Source organism: Talpa occidentalis, unplaced genomic scaffold, assembly GCF_014898055.3.
Source record: "Talpa occidentalis isolate TD23 unplaced genomic scaffold, MPIMG_talOcc4v2.1 talOcc4.5, whole genome shotgun sequence".
Lineage (NCBI taxonomy): Eukaryota > Metazoa > Chordata > Mammalia > Eulipotyphla > Talpidae > Talpa > Talpa occidentalis.
Window position 1 is genome coordinate 108,796,604 of NW_023604861.1, and position 19,301 is coordinate 108,815,904.

Below are 19,301 nucleotides of genomic sequence, written 5' to 3' on the forward strand. Positions count from 1 at the left end.
ATGTATAGGATCACATCCCTTCAGATTTGTGTTACCACACCTACCACCAATGTACCCGCAGTCTTCCATTATAGTCCATGTGATCAATAATATTAAATTCAAATTTGACAAAGAACATCTGTCATCCCTCAATCATAGTAGATATTTTCATTTTTATATTTATATTATACATTTTCAAATTCTTATCAATTTGTATCATAATATTATTTACTTAATGTTAACATAGGTGCATCACATGTTTTTCCTACATGGGATAAATATTTAACTATTTTATCCATATTTGTAATTAATTTTAAAGCATATATAATCTTTAGATGACATATTTATTTAAAAAAATAGATGTAGGACCCCAAAATATTAAATTATGATTTCAAGAAAAATTTTATGTTCTCTGGTGTTTATTGTGGCATTATTTACGATAGGTAGGGTATGGAAACCACATAAGTGCCCAGTAATAGAGGATTTGTTAAAGAAGATGTTATATATGCACATAATGGAATACTATCCAGCTATAAGGAATTGTGAAATGCTACCATATACAACAAAATGGATGGATAGGTAGTTAGTCAGGCATTCAGACAGACAGATAGAAGACAGAGAAAGTAGATGTAGGGATATATAACTTTATGAAATTAAAGAAAACTCTGAATCACCACCATTTAGGTATTAACATTACAATACATTTTTATCCTGCTATTTTTCAATAAAATCTAGATTTCTGATCTTGGTAAAGTTCTTTTTAGCCTCATGTACCTTTTTGGTCTTTTTAATTCCTTTTCTTTGAATTTCTGTGATGTCCATAGTTCAAATGGTAGAAAACTGCATATTTATGCCTTTACTTTTTTGAACTTCCAATTAATTATCTTCATCTTGTACCATGATTTCCCAGGCGAAGTGCAAGCTCTTCAACAATATGATATGTACAAGGTGTTGATATATTTCTGACATAAAACTTTCAGAATACAATATCAGTGCTTTTATATTGACGTCATTGAGTCTGATTGCTTTCCCAATGTCTAACTAAAGCTATACCTAAGAAATAAGAAATTCATATACTGGAACAAAAGAAGGAAGGTGAAGTATTTTGGAGACTTGATGGATGTCTAAGAAGAGTAGATGTGGTTGAATTCTTTGGGTTATTGAGGAGTGGCACAAAAACACTGATTTCCTGGTATTCAGGTGAATGCAGAGATAAGAGATGGGCAGTTAAGAAAAAGGGAGGAGATGTGAAGTTCATGCAAAATGCTCTTTAATATTTTGGTGTTCTATTCTTCTTCTCATAAACCAATCTACTAGAGTGGTCTCTAGACTCATGACTAGCACCCTATCTCCTTTTCCAACTTGTCTTTGGAGAGAATCAACAAGAATACTATGAGTTTGGTGGATTATTGTATTTGGTCTTGTTAGGGGTCAAGAAAGGACTGCCTGAATCATTTTATGTGTCAAATGACTTTGCTTGGCATCACATGATTATAGAATGAATAAAATAAAATATTGCTCCTCACTCAGATATTGACTATAGTAGATCATTGATTACTTCACTTTCCCCTGCTTTACTTCTTAATCTTTAAAGCTAAAATGATAAAAATAGAATTCTGATGAGTTCTCAAAGATTTTAGTGAAGGTTATTGTGTGCAAGAGGGCAATATCACCCCAAATGGTATAAGGTAGAAACTTTATAGACAAGACCATGGCATTTTTCATTATACAAGAGAGTGCCATTAGGAATTAAACAGAAGAGGTTGGACCGCTACAATTCAGGCTGTTTGAGGCATGGCTTTAATAACCATTCCGTGGAATGACTTGGAGTCAAATATATCTAGGTTCAAATGTTTCCTTCATCTATTATGCATGATCCAGAACTAGTTATATCATCTCTTTGAGCCTCCATTTTCCATCTACAAAACAAAAGATGCTATGGTCTGTGGTTAATATAAGAACTAAATGAGAAATCAATATAATCAAGTAGCACATTGTATAAAACAAAATTCATTCAATACATTATTTTCCTTCTGGTGTTCTTGTAGTTTCTTTGATCTTTTACTTACAGACTACCCTCATACTTAAAAAGCACGTCTTCCAAAGTGCATGAAGCATCCTTGTAGACTGACTAGCTGATCTAGTCTTGTCAGCAAGATTTGGGTGGTATGTGCTCATAGTCCTATGAATTATTAAAAGTCAAGAAGACATTCCAGGTCTCTCTTTGCTATACACTGGCCATGCATCACATACTCTGAAACACCTGTCCTTATGTGATGATGACTTGAAGATCTATAACTTTTACCACCTGATTTTGTAGAAATCAAACTCTTTATCATTTTTGACTTTGTTCAACTAAAGCTGTTTTCCTTACAAGCAATTGATAAATATATCAATTTTCAATTTATCAAATATATCAATTTACTGATGGACTTTGGAAGCAAATGCTACTTGTAAAGCCTGCAATTTAATTCATTTAAAAGAAATCACTAAAATGAGTCTAGAAATATATTCTTCAGAATTATACATATTTCTGAAGATTCATTGAATTTTGCTGTTTCTTTTCATACATATATGTACATATACACTTTTTATATATAATACTTATATATGAACTATATATATATATATATATATATATATATATATATATATAGGATACTGGCAAAAATTTATGTCTTTGTGACTCTTCAATAGCAAATACCATTGTATTACTATGCAACAAATATTCCTAACGGATTCAGCTTTCACTGAGGAAACACCAAGCAGCTGTCATGTACCCAGCATTGTACTCAGAATATAACAAAGTATATAGCAATGGAAAGATGCACCAGGTGTGACCCCTACTTGCTAAGACATATAATCTTGAATCAATGGAATGGAATCATTTTGTCATGATTGTAGATACTGCAGCTAAGTGTTAGAGGAAGTAATGGAAGATTCTAGCTAATTTGGTGGAGGAGTAGGGGGCACAGGAAATACTTCCTAGAGAAACATATAAGCCCATATTTGTTTTTTTAAGATTTATTTATTCATTCATTCATTCATTCATTCATACAAGCACTGGGTACAGTCAGAAGCACGGGAGGGTGAGAGAATTCACCAGAGCCAGAGCGGGGAGCAGAGCAGGCAGAAGGGCCAAAGTACACTGCTGAGGGGAGCAGCGGGTGGCAGGAGAGGTCTGCGCGCCATGTGGGACCCTCCTCCAGTGGCGGGGGAGCAGCCAGGGATCGAACTGGCGCTGCAGAGGCTGCGGGCAGCTTCGCAACCCAGCGCTCAACTGCTGAGCCACCGGGGAGGCCCTATAAGCCCATATTTAAAGGGGAAATGAACTGGCCAGACTCAAGGTGAGGTGTGTGTGTGTGTGCACCCATGTTAGAGCCAGCAGAGGTGTTGAGGAATATACAGAGATGCAGGCATTTGCAAGACAAAGAGAACCACACACATATGGCATTTACTTGAAAGTTCTGTCATATTGCTGCTTTTAAAACAAGTGCTTTGATAAAATTATGCTGAACTTTTACTTTGCTTTATGGTCCTAGACCCAGGCAAATGGTATGTTCTCATTTAAAAGCAAAGTATACAAACAGATTCCTTATGTTCTCTGGAAGTATGTATAACTTTTCAAGTCTTTTGTGTTTCTTTTCCCAATATTAAAATTTTATGAAATTAAAAAAATATTTTATATTATTCTGGACAAATAATTTTTGTCCAAGATTATTTTTTCCAAGATTATTACTATGTCAAGAGGAGAAAAACTATGTATTATTGAAATTCATATTGTTTGTCTCCACTGACTAATAGTTATAAAGAGATGATTATAATTTTATTTCTCTTTGTTCTCTGAATCCCACCATGAAATTTAGCTACAAGTCAAAGAGTAGAGTTAAATTACTCATTTCTGTTCATCTTGATTCTTTGAAATTACTCTCGTTACTTTGAAGTATACTATTTCATACACAATCAATATAATGTAACCCACTATTATTGTTCAGGTAGGAAAATTAAACTAAGGTACAATCAAGATAGAGGATGTCTGAACATTCAGTTTTTTTTTTTTTTTTTTTAAGATTTATTTATTTATTTATACAAGCACTGGGTACAGTCAGAAGCATGGGAGGGTGAGAGAATTCACCAGAGCCAGAGCGGGGAGCAGAGCAGGCAGAAGGACCGAAGTACACTGCTGAGGGGAGCAGCGGGCGGCAGGAGAGGTCTGCGCACCATGTGGGACCCTCCTCTGGTGGCCGGGGAGCAGCCGGGGATTAAACCAGCGCTGCAGAGGCTGCGGGCAGCTCCTCAACCCAGCGCTCAACCGCTGCGCCACCGGGGAGGCCCCAGTGAACATTCATTTTTTTTCCTTTTTATGCTTCATCCCTGGAATTTTGTTTGAAAAATTCTTCATATTATCTTATGCTTTATATCCATTATCCTATACATTATCTTAATTTTCATTACAATTAATGGTTGTACCAGTTAAATGGTTGTTACAATGTTATTATTGGGACCCTACCTCTTGTCAAAAATAGTGAATCCTAAAACAAACACAGTATTACATGTAAATTACATATCAATTAAAATTAATTAGTTCAAAATCACTTAATCCTTTCTAAATTCAAATGAAAATAAACCCAGATTTTCCATACTGTGTCATTGCTTGAAAATCACTTCAGCATGTTGCTGAAAACATTTTTGGTGGTGATACCAACATATTTAACTTAGGTAAATTTTACCGGATGAAAAAGAAAAAAAAAAAAACATCGAAAGGAAAACATCATCCTACTTTATTTTAGGGTAAAGGATGTATGAGCAAAAACATTATCTTTTAACTATTTGATGAGAGGCTCTTTTGATAAAACCTAATTTATGTGTTCAGGATATTGCTGTAGTTGATTTGTATGCTTTCCTCGAAATAGAAATAGAAATTGAAATATAAATTTAAATTCTTCTAAGACCCTTTTAATAATTCCAAATGAATAGGTCTTTTATAAATGTGTCATTGTTGTTCTATACTTCTAATTTGGGAAACTGGAAGGTGTAAATATTTTCTAAGATACACCTTTGGTTTGGTTTGATTTGAATTTTCAGATACATTTTACTTATTTTAATCTCACCTGTCAGTATAAGCCTCTTCATTTGACCATCTCCAGATGTTCTATGTAATGTTTCCATATTGCAGTATGTTAGGAATTAGATCCTCCTAACCCTTTCAAAGGAAAAAAAAGATTTTGGAAATTACGTATTTATTTTGACCTTTCCCCCATCAAATGGTTTGTTTTATATCCCTAACATTGCCTGAAAAATTTAGATTTTTAACAAACTGGACAAGATTAAATAAAATGAACAAAATTATACAGTTACTGGATATTTAAAGTGACATATCACCATGAATTTGTAAAGTGGTGATATTTTGAGCAATTTCTTAAAATAATATACTTCAGTTATCATTTTCTATTTGTAGCTTGTTATTGAAAATCATGAGATGGAAGCAAAAAGTTGATTTATTTATGGCAAACCTAAACAATCTGAACTATTTTATGTCCAATAGTAGCAAGGATTTGAGAATCATCTGTTAAAAAGACATTGTTACTGTTCTATATTTAGATGGGTCTTTGGTTGACAATTTGTATATAACTTTGTCATGATAAAAGTCATTTTAATAGAAAAGTTATTCTAGTATAACAAAGAATTTAAAGAATAAGGTTGGTAGATATTTACTTGAAGTAAGTACCATGGAGTTTCCCATCCCCTAACCCTAACAAAGAAGGAAGCCTTTCTCTTAATTTCAAAATCAATACTTCTAATTAAAAAAAATCTATATCCTCTGAATTGGCCTTTATGGGTAACGGGATTGTACAACCCCACCCCTGTGGCTACCTTTCTTAAATATTTTTTTTTTTTATTTTTTTTTTTTTAATAGAGGCATGTTATTTATTTATTTATTTATTTGTTTGTTTGTTTTGTTTATACATGCACTGGGTACAGTCAGAAGCGCGGGAGGGTGAGAGAATTCACCAGAGCCAGAGCAGGGAGCAGAGCAGGCAGAAGGACCGAAGCACACTGCTGAGGGGAGCAGCGGGCGGCAGGAGAGGTCTGCGCGCCATGTGGGACCCTCCTCGGGTGGCCGGAGAGCAGCCAGGGATCGAACCAGCGCTGCGGAGACCACGGGCAGCTTCGCAACCCAGCGCCCATCCGCTGCGCCACCAGGGAGGCCCTACCTTTCTTAAATATTAAAGCTTCTTTTTGACCCTTCATCTGCTTCCTACTTCCATTTTCTCTTTATTCTTGTTATTAAATGATCTCTTGGTTATTCATTAGAAATTCAGACTTCATGTTCATGTTTAGCTGAGCCTCATCAGGATCTTCAAAAAAGTCTTGACTTAAATCAGGCCTAATTGTTCTGTGAATGCCAGTCAAAAGTATGAGGACAAATTTGGAGTATATATGTATATACATTTATGTGTTTTTATACATTCTTTTTCAAAAATCACTGAAAAAGAATATGTCAAGCCTTCAGCTTACCATATATTTTAGGATGTTTTTCTCTACTTCCCCATCTAGTAATAACTGTAGTTACCTATTTGATGATAGGGGGAGATTATTAAGCAAACTGATTGACTGTATGCATTTTCAAATCAGTGACAATCTTAAGTAAATAAAATTTTAATTGAAATGTTGGGTGTTTACTTTGGAAAGTATGGAAAGATACTTAGCTACATGTCATCTAAACTCTGAGCATAAGTATTCTTTTTTGTGTCAATATTATTAGACTGTATGACTGAGATAATTGTACCACAAAAGCTATGAAAATTAAAAACAAGTTTTTTTCACTTCTTCATTCTAGAGATATTTCATAGTGTGTAACCATGAAAAATATAATAAACAATTGCACATACCTCTTGGAACTTCAGAGTTAGAAGGACAATATTTATTTAATATGCAATTACAAGTTCAATGCTTGTTTCTAAAGTCCATGTATCAGGTACTACTAAGGCATACAGTTAGTATCCTAACCTAACGTGGCAACATCAAGGAAGATCTTTTGAGGAAATAACATGCATGTCAAGAAGATTCCATTAACAAGTCATATTTGACTAAAAAGAAATGGGGATGGGGTGTCTTGAGGAAGGATATTTCAAGTGAAGGAAGCTATCAGTTCAAAAGCCCAGAGGAAAAAGGAGAACTTTAGGAGAACCGAAAGAAGTCTCATGAGGATGCAAGGAGGAGAGCAAGTAGTGACAGCTGTGAGAGGGACAGAGGAGGTAAAAAGGGATCAGGCCACATAAACCTCATTACAAGAATGAGGTTTTATCATAAAAGGGATGGGAAGGGTTGTAATAGACAAGCGACTAGATTAGTTATTAGCTGACATGTGGAAAATGGGTGGGATTGATTGTGGAGATGATGCAAAGTCTATTAATATATTAAAATAGTAATTGGGCAGGAGGTGATTTGTGGCCTTGATTTGGGTGGTGTCTGAGGGAATAATGAATCATTCCTCATGATGGGAACACTCTAGCATGAAAAACAGCATAAGGAGCGACCTAATTATAAAGTCATCAGGAGAGTTATAACAGCTGAACTGATATGAATGTTGGAAAACAAAGAAATCTATTGAGCAAAGGGTATATGCTTAAATAAAATATTTCTTTTTGTTTATCAAACACAGACATATTTATTACTAAATCTCATATGAGCCCAAAACATTTTCATCAATAATCACACTGCCCCTGAAATAACCAATATCAAATATTACTATATTTCATGTATACATATATACACACACACACACACACACACATATATATATATATATATATATATATATATATATATATAGTGCTGGGCTGCGAGGTTGCCCTCAGCCTCTGCAGCGCTGGTTCATTCCCCGGATGCTGGTGAGGGTCCCACAAAAAAAAAAAATAAAAATAAAAAAAAAAATAAGCGTAGCCTTGGAATATAAGCTATTTGTATTCTTTTAAAAAATTATCTGTATACCAAAAATATAATCTCATATGATAAAATATTTTAAAACATTGTAATGATTGCATAATACAGATAATTTCATATCAATATGTTTTATTATATATTATATTTGGTTCCACATTTATATTTGTATTTTAAATTATTAAATGTTTGAAATATTTTTGTCATAAATATACAAAGGACAAATTTGTAAGCTCTAAACAATAGTTCTCTTCTATTTTCTTTAAATGTATGTGACCAGTGTCATGGCGGATTTGTTGTGGTAAGTATAATGTATACTAAGACTAGCAAAGTAGAAAGCACTTACAAATCGTTCTAAATCTGAGAAGCATTTATATTCTTTCTCCTGGCAAAATGTTACAGTCTTTTCTTGTGAGCAGTACTACCAGTCAATATTTCTTTACCCCTGAACACTAATCTGAGACATAGTTAAAATGTCTTAGCTCAAATTCCATATTACTTCATTTTCAGGAAATGAAAACTTGCAATATATACATATACACAAGTGAGTACTGAAATGGCAGCCTAGATTCTCCCAAAGTGCTTTATAAATCAAGAAAACACTCCTTTATTTGCAAACATTATTCAAGGTCAATTTAAACTGTGCTTCTATCATATAATTTTTGTTTAAGGAAGCAAGGCTTTCATGTAGTTCAGAACTATGAACAGGGACCACTGTGACTTATATTTGTTTCTTCAGCTATCATGGAGTATTTAGGACAGTTTAATAAAAAAAAACTGATATTTGAGTATATAAAAACATACATATATAATTTTTAACATGTTAAGCTTTAAATGAAACTGAAGAGTACTCAATAAAGTCACTTTTGTCAAAGCCTTTTCCTCTAATAATATATTTGGATGATGCAAGATATATTTTCTTGTGACATCCAAGTTATTGATAACCAGTTTGTGTGGTATATACAAGAACTATTTGGACTTTTTGGTTTCCTTAAATGAGATGAATAAGAATTTCTATTCTCTGAATAGGACATAAAGTATTTTAGGCCTATTTTAGATGCTTCAGTGTGCCAAAGACGTTATTAAGTTTGATGGTCATAAATTACTAATCTGGAATAAGAGGTTGAATGTATTTTGAAAACTTAAACCTGTTTCACCTGAACATGTTTAACTAGTTAATAAGAAACATCAAAAAGGCAAAACCCTGAGATCAATGGTCATTTTTTTGTAAAGCTATTATATGCTGTTTAAATTGGTTGTTCGGGTCTGTCTATAACATAAGTTTAATAACCTAGCTCAAATGCAGATTTCTAATTTTCAATTAACATAGGAATAATTTTGTTTGCTAAAATAAAATAAATGAATGAATGACAAGTCTGAAACATGAAATGTTCTAGGTAGAACTTTTTAAAATTCCAAATTTCAAAAAATCATGTGGCAACTGTATAGCTCAAGCTTTAAGTATTAACTTTTAACCTTTGACCTTACAGATTTTAACCAATGAAATGTCTCTTTAAACTTTAAAGGAAACAATGATAACGAGCGCCTGGCGATTGCTAGACAGCGAATTCCATATCGACTTGGTCGAGTAGTTGATGAATGGCTACTCGACAAAGGTAAAAAACATTGATTAAAACTTCAAATAAAAAAATAATTTGAACATAACCAAGTAGTACTTCATTGTAACACTAATAAACATAAAAAATAAATTTTCCGTAAAACTAAATTAAAAACAAATTAAAACAGTAAAATGTAGATAGTAATATTTGCATACCTTGTATAATAATTTCTATACATTTTTAGAAGTACCAGCTGTTTAATAATCTTACCCAGTTAACTTAAGGTTAAAGGGACTGTTAAATATAATCCACTAACTCAATCTATGAAGGTACTCATAGCAAGCATAACCCAAAATGATAAATCATTCATAGATTATATTACATGTTCCAACCTCTAAATTATTAACTAAAATATATGTAGTTCTGATATCTTTGTTATGGTCCTGAAAAAAAAAACAAACTCTGGTTTAAACTCTAGGCATCTTAAATAGTGGGCAATATGGATTGCCAGTCAAAATGAAGTCCCTTTAACGTTTGCAACCTTCTAAGAGCATTTGGGAACAAGCCCTAATTAAACTGAACTTAAAGTTGTGTGCATGCTTTTTATGAGCAGAGAGCAATCTGCTAAAACTGGATACTCAATTTGATGATATTGGTACTGTTGCTGAGGATTGCTGTTTGATGGAAATGTGCCATAATTTCTCCATTGGTTTGTGTATCATTCCTGAAGCCGCTTTTTACATCTGAAGCTATTTTTTTCATTTTGTTTTGTTTTAATAGACTTGCTGAAAGCCAATCAGAAAAATATTTTGGAATATTTTTGTCTCTGACTTGCTCAGTGTAAACCATGCATTTCTTTTCAGTGTGATTGCCGGAAAAATAGAATAATCCAAATAACAATGGACTATTGCCTTTAAAAAAAAAATAAAACATTTCTAAAGAATAGCATTTAGATACATGTGGCCATTAAGTGAAATATGAAATTTTACCATAAATTTAAAATTAGATTCCAACTGTTTTTGTTTCCGATAGTGGTAATTTTAGGATGACAAATAGTTGAAATGTTAGATATTTCCTATTTTTTAAAATTTAACTTAGTAGACTTGAGACTAACAGTATAAGATCTTGAGGGAAAAGAGAAAAGGGCTCCATAAAAATTGATTGATAATACATATCTTTGATTGGTCTTTTAGCAAAAGCACTACATTTATGATAAGTTGAGAATTTACCAGTATTTGCCAACAAGTATGCATTTCATGGACACCTCATTTATAAGCAATGAATTATGAGTCAAATGCCTCTCTTATAGTTTATTGCTCTCATTATTCACCCCATGAAAGATCTGTTTTATCATCCTTTGTAGAATATAGAGTTCACAATCAACATGTCTGCATGTATGTAATATTATTTTTACAGGGCGTCAGCTCACAATCTTCAATAGCCAAGCAACCATAATAATTGGCGGGAAAGAGCAGGGCCTGCCCTTCCAGGGCCAGCTCTCTGGGCTTTACTACAATGGCTTGAAAGTTCTGAATATGGCAGCCGAAAATGATGCCAACATCGCCATAGTGGGAAATGTGAGATTGGTTGGTGAAGTGCCTTCCTCTATGACCACTGAGTCGACAGCTACTGCCATGCAGTCAGAGATGTCCACGTCAATTATGGAGACCACCACAACGCTGGCTACCAGTACAGCCAGAAGAGGAAAGCCCCCTACAAAAGAACCCATTAGCCAGGTGAGTATATGGATTTCATTTCTTCATTTTGGTGCTGCGATTATGAAAGTGGACTTTTCTTTTTCATAATGGGATTGTTTCTGATCTCAGCACTATACCTTCCTGGGAGACGTGCTTTATATTGTTCATTCAGCTTGATGATGTGCATATGAGATTTGATTTGAGATCTGTGGGCATTTATAAACTGTTTCACACTGTTTTGTTAGCAGCTAGCTAGAGAGTATTGATTCAACATCCTCAATCTAGTCCAAGCTGACCGATTGCATAGGGTTTTCATTTTTTCAGCTGAATGACTAAGTAAATGAATTAAGTATCTTGAAGTTCTATTTAGTAAAGCACAGCAATGCATCAAAATAAAGTAAGAGCAAAACCATGAAAGAAAATGTCTATTGTATTTTGAAGTCTTAAAATTTGGAATTGGTAGAAATATGACTCTCATTATTAATGATAGGTTTACTGTTTTACTATCTACAGAAAAATTACACTCTTCCTTTATTTGATGAAAAAGACACAAAATATGATATTAAAAATTGTCTTTGACTAATGTATCTATATGATAGTGGACTAATTGTCTTCACCTTCATTCAACTTGGCAGTATATTAATTCATCAAGATATATGTATTAGTTGCTTACTGTATGTCGGGCTCTGGTTTAGATGCTAATGAAGAAAAAGGAAAAAAAAATAAGCCTCATAGGGCTTACATTTTATTAAAAGCTATTAGGAATGCTGTTGAAATTCTATTAGATCTCTGTTGGTATTTATAGCCTTTGTACATAGCCTTTGTTAATCCTTTCACAGCTGTATGCCCTGCTTGGTCTAAAATTGATTTTTCCTTTTGATTTTAATATTTTAATAGTTAGTGTCTCCAATAGATGCCATATAAGGTTTTTCCAAATACATGATCCTTAAGTCTCTAGAAAACTGCATTTTAAAGATGCAAGAATGAAAAAAAAATATGGTGTTAATAGCTTTTCTTTCAAATGTTTGAAACAGAATAAATATTAGATTTGCAAAGAGTGTAAAAGAAAGTAAATTTTTATCAACACTTTTCCTAAAAACTAACATATGTTTACCAGAAAAAGAAGCAAATAGATTCTGGATTTTACTTTGAATGGAAAGTTCATGTGAGAACAAAGTAGAGAATGAGAAAATGTCTTAGAAGAGACATGACTAAAAAAAATGTAAATCTATAAATATTGCATTGTATATACCTGTAAGCAACATTTTCTTTCTTCTTACTTTTTTTTTGAATTTACATATTCTTTATCTTAAGGTACCACAGTTATAGGTACTGGGGGTACATTGGCAACAACAAGAAAACATCCTGCTCTTCTTTAAACCTGCTAGGAGATTAGATCTTAATTATTCTAAGTATAAATAAGAAACAATAAATAATTACATGACTTGGCAGAGATGCTATCACTATAATGATAAGCAAAGTACAATAAATAAATCCATTGAAACACCTTAAATATACTCTTATGTTTTACATAAAATATATTTCAGTTTTAAAAAATGCTGACTTAATGGAGTATACATTTTAGTAAGAATATGTGCTTTGAATAATAATTTCTGTCATTTTATTGATTTTTCTCTTATTTGGTTTTGTAAGATGGGTGATCCTAACATTTAGCCCTTTGGATAAAGACTTGTGATTTTAGACACTTCAAATGCATTCCCAACAACTCTACTTGATATTCTTCCCTGCTACTTCATTAATGATTTGTCATTGCAGCTATTGATTTATGGTCTATTTAGTGACAAATAGATTATTAAGGTGAAGCCAAAACAGAAAAATGAAAAAAGAAGCAATTCGTAAACTATTTCCTACAAATAAAATAATTCATAAGAGGAGACTAGAATATTCAGAGTTGGAAATATTCTTGTGAATAAAACTTGAAATAATTAGTACTTTTCTTAGTATTGTTTTATTATTTATACAATTACAGTTGCTTAAATTCCTAGGTACGCCATATGTATTCCAAATAAGGAAATAGATATTATCCTTGTTTTATATATTTTATCAATTGGTAATTGCTGTGTATTAAGAAAATATGCTTTTATAATAAGATCAGTACAAAATAACTATTTTATTTATAAACTAATCACCTAAAAGTGAAGAAATAAAATTGTGTGATTTTAAATATCATTAATGTAAAAAGAGAACAGTTCAGTGCCCATTAATTGCCCAATGAAGAGTCTCTTTTGCTATATGTATTACATATTTGAAAACTACATTATTGAAGTAAATAATATAATTAATTTGTGATTATTTGGTTCATTTGAGAAGATATTGACTTAAATAAAAGATTACTAAGTTCATTAAAACAGATATTTTATATCTTTAGCTCTTTTTATTTTTTTTTTTTAAGATTTTATTTAGTTATACAAGAACTGGGGTAGAGCCCAGAGGCGCAGAAGAGTGAGAGGATTCACCAGAGACAGAGTGGGGAGCAGAATAGGTAGAAGGACTGAAGGCACTGCTGAGGGGAGCTGCTGGCGAGTCAGGAGAGGTCTGCTGCGCCATGTGGGAATCTCTCTGGCTGGCCGGGAATTGAACCAGCACTGCAGAGGCTGCGGACAGCTTCACAGTGCTGTGCTCAACCCACTGCACCACCAGGGAGGCCCTCTTTAGCTCTTTTAAAGATTTTATTTATTTATGCATATAAGTACTGGGGTCGAGGCAAGAGGTGTGGGCGTGAGGGTGGGGAGAGGATTTACCAGAGACAGAGTGGGGAGCAGAACAGGCAGATCTACTGAAATGCATTGATGAGGGGAGCAGCTGGTGAGGCAGGAGAGGTCTGCTGTGCCATGTGGATGAGCTCCCTGGCTGGGACTTGAGCTCATGCAGCAGTGGCCAGTGATGGCTTGATAGTGCTGAGATTTTAACCCCTGTGCCACCAAGGAGGCCTAAATCTTTATTTAGCTTTTAACAGACAATGCCATCAATTCAATAATTGGGATTTATGTTCTACAAATATTCAATACTGGCAACTTAATTTTAAGTTGAACTAAACTTTCAAAAATTCCTATTATATTGATATGTCTGTGACTACAGGAAATACTATGTGTATATCCAAAAATAAGAAAGCAAACTGCTCATTTTTGAGTAACAATAATTTGTTGCAGAACTTCTTTACCTCTCACCTGATTTTTGAACTACCCTCCAGCAACAAAAACATTATTGATGTATGTAGAATATAACATGTTTGCTCAAAGTGCAAAGTCTTAAAAGTTTAAACATGAGAATGATTTTTAATGCTAACTCCAAGGCTATAACCTTTGACCTATTTTGGGTGTTAGATGAAGCATCTTCCTTTAAACTCTGTCTCCACAGTGGCCATATCTGTCTGCTTTTATCAACTGCCTTACTAAATTGTGAAGCAAGAGGGGTCATTTATTTTTCAAAAGTGAGACTGGACTGTTTTCACAATCAAAGTGTATTTTCCTCAGTGATAACACTGAAGCACTTAAGCTACAATGGCAATGTACTTTGGAGTGATTGCATGTTTTAGAACTATGGAAACAGATTTTTGGTCAAGCAGAATTAAATTGGATTCATTTCAAATAGATGAGATGAGGTTTGTTCAGGGCAAGTAGCAGGGGAGAAATGTATTTGCGGTTTCCACAGTCAGAGAATATAAAAGAATATTTATCAAAATGTTGTTCCATAAAATCCTGTTTACATTCCTCCTTAAAAGTAAATACACTTTAAAAAGAAAATAAATGTTTTTCTTCTCTAAGTGATAATCAATTTTCTGAATGATGTTTACTTTAGAAATATTGGGGACAGTTACCAACCATTCTGACTTCTTCACTATGAATATAACAATATTGATAGTACTTTTTATATAGAAAAATTGGTTTTACTTTGAATATTTAATAACTATGTCTTTCCATATGACCCGCTCATCTCAAAAAAAGACAACCTTTCCATAAGGCTAATCTCAAAAAATTAAATATTTGCAAATAATTGATAATATAAAGTCCTTACAGATGTTGAGGGGTTTTTGGACTTCGGGGAAGGATGAAAGGCAAGATTTTTCTCTGACAAGTGTTTTCTTCTGAATAATCTGGCAGTGTCTTGTGATATATATGTATCTTTTATTTAAAAAATAAGCCAACATGCAAAGGGCACCATTCACTCCCTTTGATTGTCAGTCTGTTAAGAAAGGAAATAGGAATTATGCTGTTTCTTTTTGCTCAAAATTGTGCTATTTCTTCCATTTTCTTCTTTGTATCACATTTTGTGATCTTTTGGTTATTTCCTTCAAGAATAGTTTATAGATATATATATATTGTAGAGTGTGTGGATCAAGCGTAATGCCTTTCTCTTAGAGGAAATGTGTTATGATGAAAAGAGCACAGTGAATTAGGAAACCTGGTTTCAACTTTCAATACAACTACCTACCTTGTTGTGTAACTTGGGAAAGTTGGTTAACTTTGCTAACTGTCTAACATCAATGGATTGAATTCGGAATCTCTTGAATTGTACTGAGCTCTAAAATCACAGTGATTCTAGGGATTGTGCTCTTAATTAGGTCTTATGATTATTATTTAACAAAATATCGATTTCACCCTTGACTTTTACAGTAGCCATCCATCCCAGTGGACGTGTGTAATCCACATATATACCTGGTGTGGTGTGGTGATGTAATTATTAATAGTAACCCTTTTCACTCTCAAAAACATCCCATTGGGTCATAAATTATTTTACACTCTACAGCCTATATAGAATCCATCTTTGTGAGAGTCATAATTGATTAATCCATAGCAGAACTGATTCTGGTATCCTTACCTGGTTTCAAAAATCTGTAGCCCTTTTTTCATTGTCTTTTTATCTCATTTCAAAAATCTTGGGAAAGAAGAGAGACTAAAGCTTAGAGAGATTCTGGGCTTGACTAGAGGAACGATATAGTGCAACTCTTAGTAAAAATATAAATTATAGAGTGGGGAAGAATCAGTAAATAGGAGTGATATAAATGTATTGGAGCAATTCTATGGTTATAGTTAGACAATTTTCAGAGCTGATATAGCAAGCCTACTCAGGAAAAGAAACTATTAAGGATTTTGAACCTTGGTGGTTTGTCAGAGACATGTATATTTCACATATGCAATGTCCTATAGAAAGTGTGGCTTTTGATTCCCACAGAATGTCCTGTAAGAAACCCAATTAATGTTAAAGCAAGAAAAAAGTATTTGAATATATTGGACATTGCTAATGCAGCCTGGTAGAGATACTCATGAAAAATTAATGCTATTTGTTTGAAAAATATAAGCAGAATGCACACATATTTCCATGAAAAATATTTAGAACTCACAAAATACACTTTGTAGTTTCAAAGAGCAAAATTTTATTTTTTATTAAAAATATTAATTAACCTTAGTTGTAGTTTATTAAAAAATAATTTCATTAGTCATAATTATGTGTGTTCCTGATAACCACTCTGCATTTTAAAATTCTGGTGACATGAATAATTAATTTTATTTTCCCTAGTCTAATCATTCTGCTGAATTCACTTAAATTAATGTACATTTTTATAGCAAATTTTAGAGCATACTGGGAAGAAAAAACACTTGGGTGTAGATTTAAAAATGTATATAAAGGCATGTTCTTCTGGAACTGATGGTGCCAGGTAAGAAAAGTGTAGTTCATTGTAATTTTAAATGTAGGTAAGCAACTGTATTTAGAAAGCATTTTCTCCCTCCTTGCTGGTAAGCAAAAATGTCGAGATATCTACATTTTAAAGAGCTCATTTGAAGGAAATTCTTCTCTTCAGTGCATTTTATTTGGGATATTGAGGTTTTTTATAGGTAGAGAGGTAGTGTATTGGCATATCCAACTTTGGTTTTGTGATGTCTTCTTACAAGTTTAGATATAGACAGATATATCCATTCATCCATGCATACATCTGCCCATCAATTCTCATTCAATAAATGTAGGTTTGCTGAGCACTGATTATATACCAGGCACGGTTCTAGTCACTGGAAATATAGCTTTGAGCAGAATCAGATTATTCTGTGCAAAGCTTACTTTCTAGATGGGAAAGATGGATGGTGAAAAGTAAAACAAATAACCTGCTTGAGATGTCAAGTGCTATACACAAAAGTCAGAGAGAAGAAGGAATGCTAGTGGTTGTGAATTGCATTAAATGGAAATTCTTCTTGAATAGATATGCGTAAAATGTTAGTACTATAGGCATCAATTATAAAGGAACATTGGGATATTATAATTTTAACATTTTCTGAGATCTAGCAGCTCTCATGTGAATAGTGTCAGTCTAACTGGAAGCAAGAAGGCAGGGGTGGTTCAGAGATTGGCTGAATGGGGACTTAGGCACTGCTGTCAAGACCACTCTTCTTAGATGAAGCTTCCTGTGGGGAATTCAGTGTTCAATGTGGGTAATCAGGGGAGTCCTGGAATGAAAAAAACCTGGGTGTCCCAAGTCTGTGAGGGGGCAGTACTACCTGAAGCCAGTCAGAGGCAGTGAACATGCCCTACCCTGTGTGGCCCTGTGGATACAAGGAACTTACCAGCATTAGTGTCTTGTTAATTTTATCAGATTTGCAATTAAATTCTAGGATAAATGTATATGTGAGAAAGAGATCATGACTTTGAAAACAAAGTTTGGTGGTATTGTTCTTATAACATTGAGAAAATTGAGGCACAAAGATACAAAGTAACTTGCCTAACACTGCAGCTAGCCTCTTCACAGGGTGAGGTGAGCTGTTCCTCTGCTTTTAAATATTGTCTCTTCAAATCTCATTTCTTAACTACTTCAGTGAGCTCTCTACCTAGGTCTCAAACTGCTCTTTCAAAAATGCAAGTATGGTCATATCATTCACTTCCTTGATATATCCAAGAATTTGAGGTAATGGATGGATTCCTTGTATTATCATCAGTGTTCATCCTTCAAAGCTGGTCTCCTACCTGCCTGACTAGAAGGTATATCTCCATGCTCAGTGGAGTATCATTTCCCCCCATCTTATGATCTACAGTTCTCTTCAGAGGTATGTCATTCCAAACCTCTATGCCCTCTGCCTGGAAAAACATTTCCAGTCATCACCTGACTATTTTCATGCCTTCATAGCTCTTCCCACACAACCTCTCCTAAACTGATTCTACATTCTGGCAGCTGACAGTCTTAAGAGACAACGTTGGAATGGACTATTAGGTCCCCGTCATCCATTCCTAAAGCCAGAGTGCCTACCTAAATCTTAGCCTTACTTGCCACACCTACTGACTGTGTGCCCCTGGGCAAGTTATTTAACCTCTTAGTACCTCCTTTTTCTATCAATAAAATGGATATTGTGGCTTCCTAAATGTATCATTGAGGATTAAATGTGGCAGTGTAGTATGTGAACTAAGTAAAATTACTGCCATTTGACAATTTTTATTACTCCAAAACTGGAATTTTGTGTGATTTATCCTAAAATATAAAGAAATAATGTGTCTGATATATATACATATTATACAAATGATTGTTATACTTAAAACTCTTTCCTCAGGTGCAAAGTATAAATTAAAGCATTTTTCTTACCTTTAAAGCAATTTCTTCTGACCTTTGAAGAAACAGCTCTGAATTGGTGTTTCTAAATCAAACATCAATTTTGTGGCATATGGAGACTTCGCCATAGGGAGGCAGCACCATCACCCTAGAATGTGTGTACAGGAGGAGAGAGGGGTTGGAAATAATTCAGGGGGAGAGCTTGTCATTGGCATTTACTGAGAGAAAGTCATAGACACTAAATATACTGCACAATGAACTGCCCACTGGATCCTCATACCTTGCACCATTTTACTCAAAGTCCCACTACCATGACCAATGGTAGCCGCAATCTCCAATTACTATTGACTGGAAAGACCAAAAACTTCCTGGGCTATTTCCCACTACTCTCAGAGTTAATTTATAGTATGGTAGTGAATCATGCAATGATGATTTCTGTAACTGTCCTTGGTAATAATATGTTTGGATTAAGAAGCTTGAAAATTCATAATATACTTCTTTTTCAACTTGGATATGAAAAACATCGAGTACTTCCAGCTGTGAGTTAGACTAAATTAGGTTTATGATTCTTGA

General features: G+C 33.7%; 1 protein-coding gene across 26 annotated transcripts in view; it reads left to right on the plus strand.

Moving 5' to 3' along the window:
* The window catches only part of NRXN1 (neurexin 1), a 1,022,285-nt gene that overhangs the window by 890,238 nt on the left and 112,746 nt on the right, over positions 1 to 19,301 (plus strand). For 17 of the 26 annotated variants that reach the window (XM_054702001.1, XM_054702007.1, XM_054702008.1 and 14 more), the window contains 2 exons: positions 9,450 to 9,539; positions 10,899 to 11,218. In XM_054702001.1, the coding sequence (XP_054557976.1) occupies positions 9,450 to 9,539; positions 10,899 to 11,218 (410 nt within the window). The remainder of the gene's footprint in view (positions 1 to 9,449; positions 9,540 to 10,898; positions 11,219 to 19,301) is intronic. The other 9 variants (XM_054687713.1, XM_054687714.1, XM_054687712.1 and 6 more) reach the window with 1 other exon arrangement.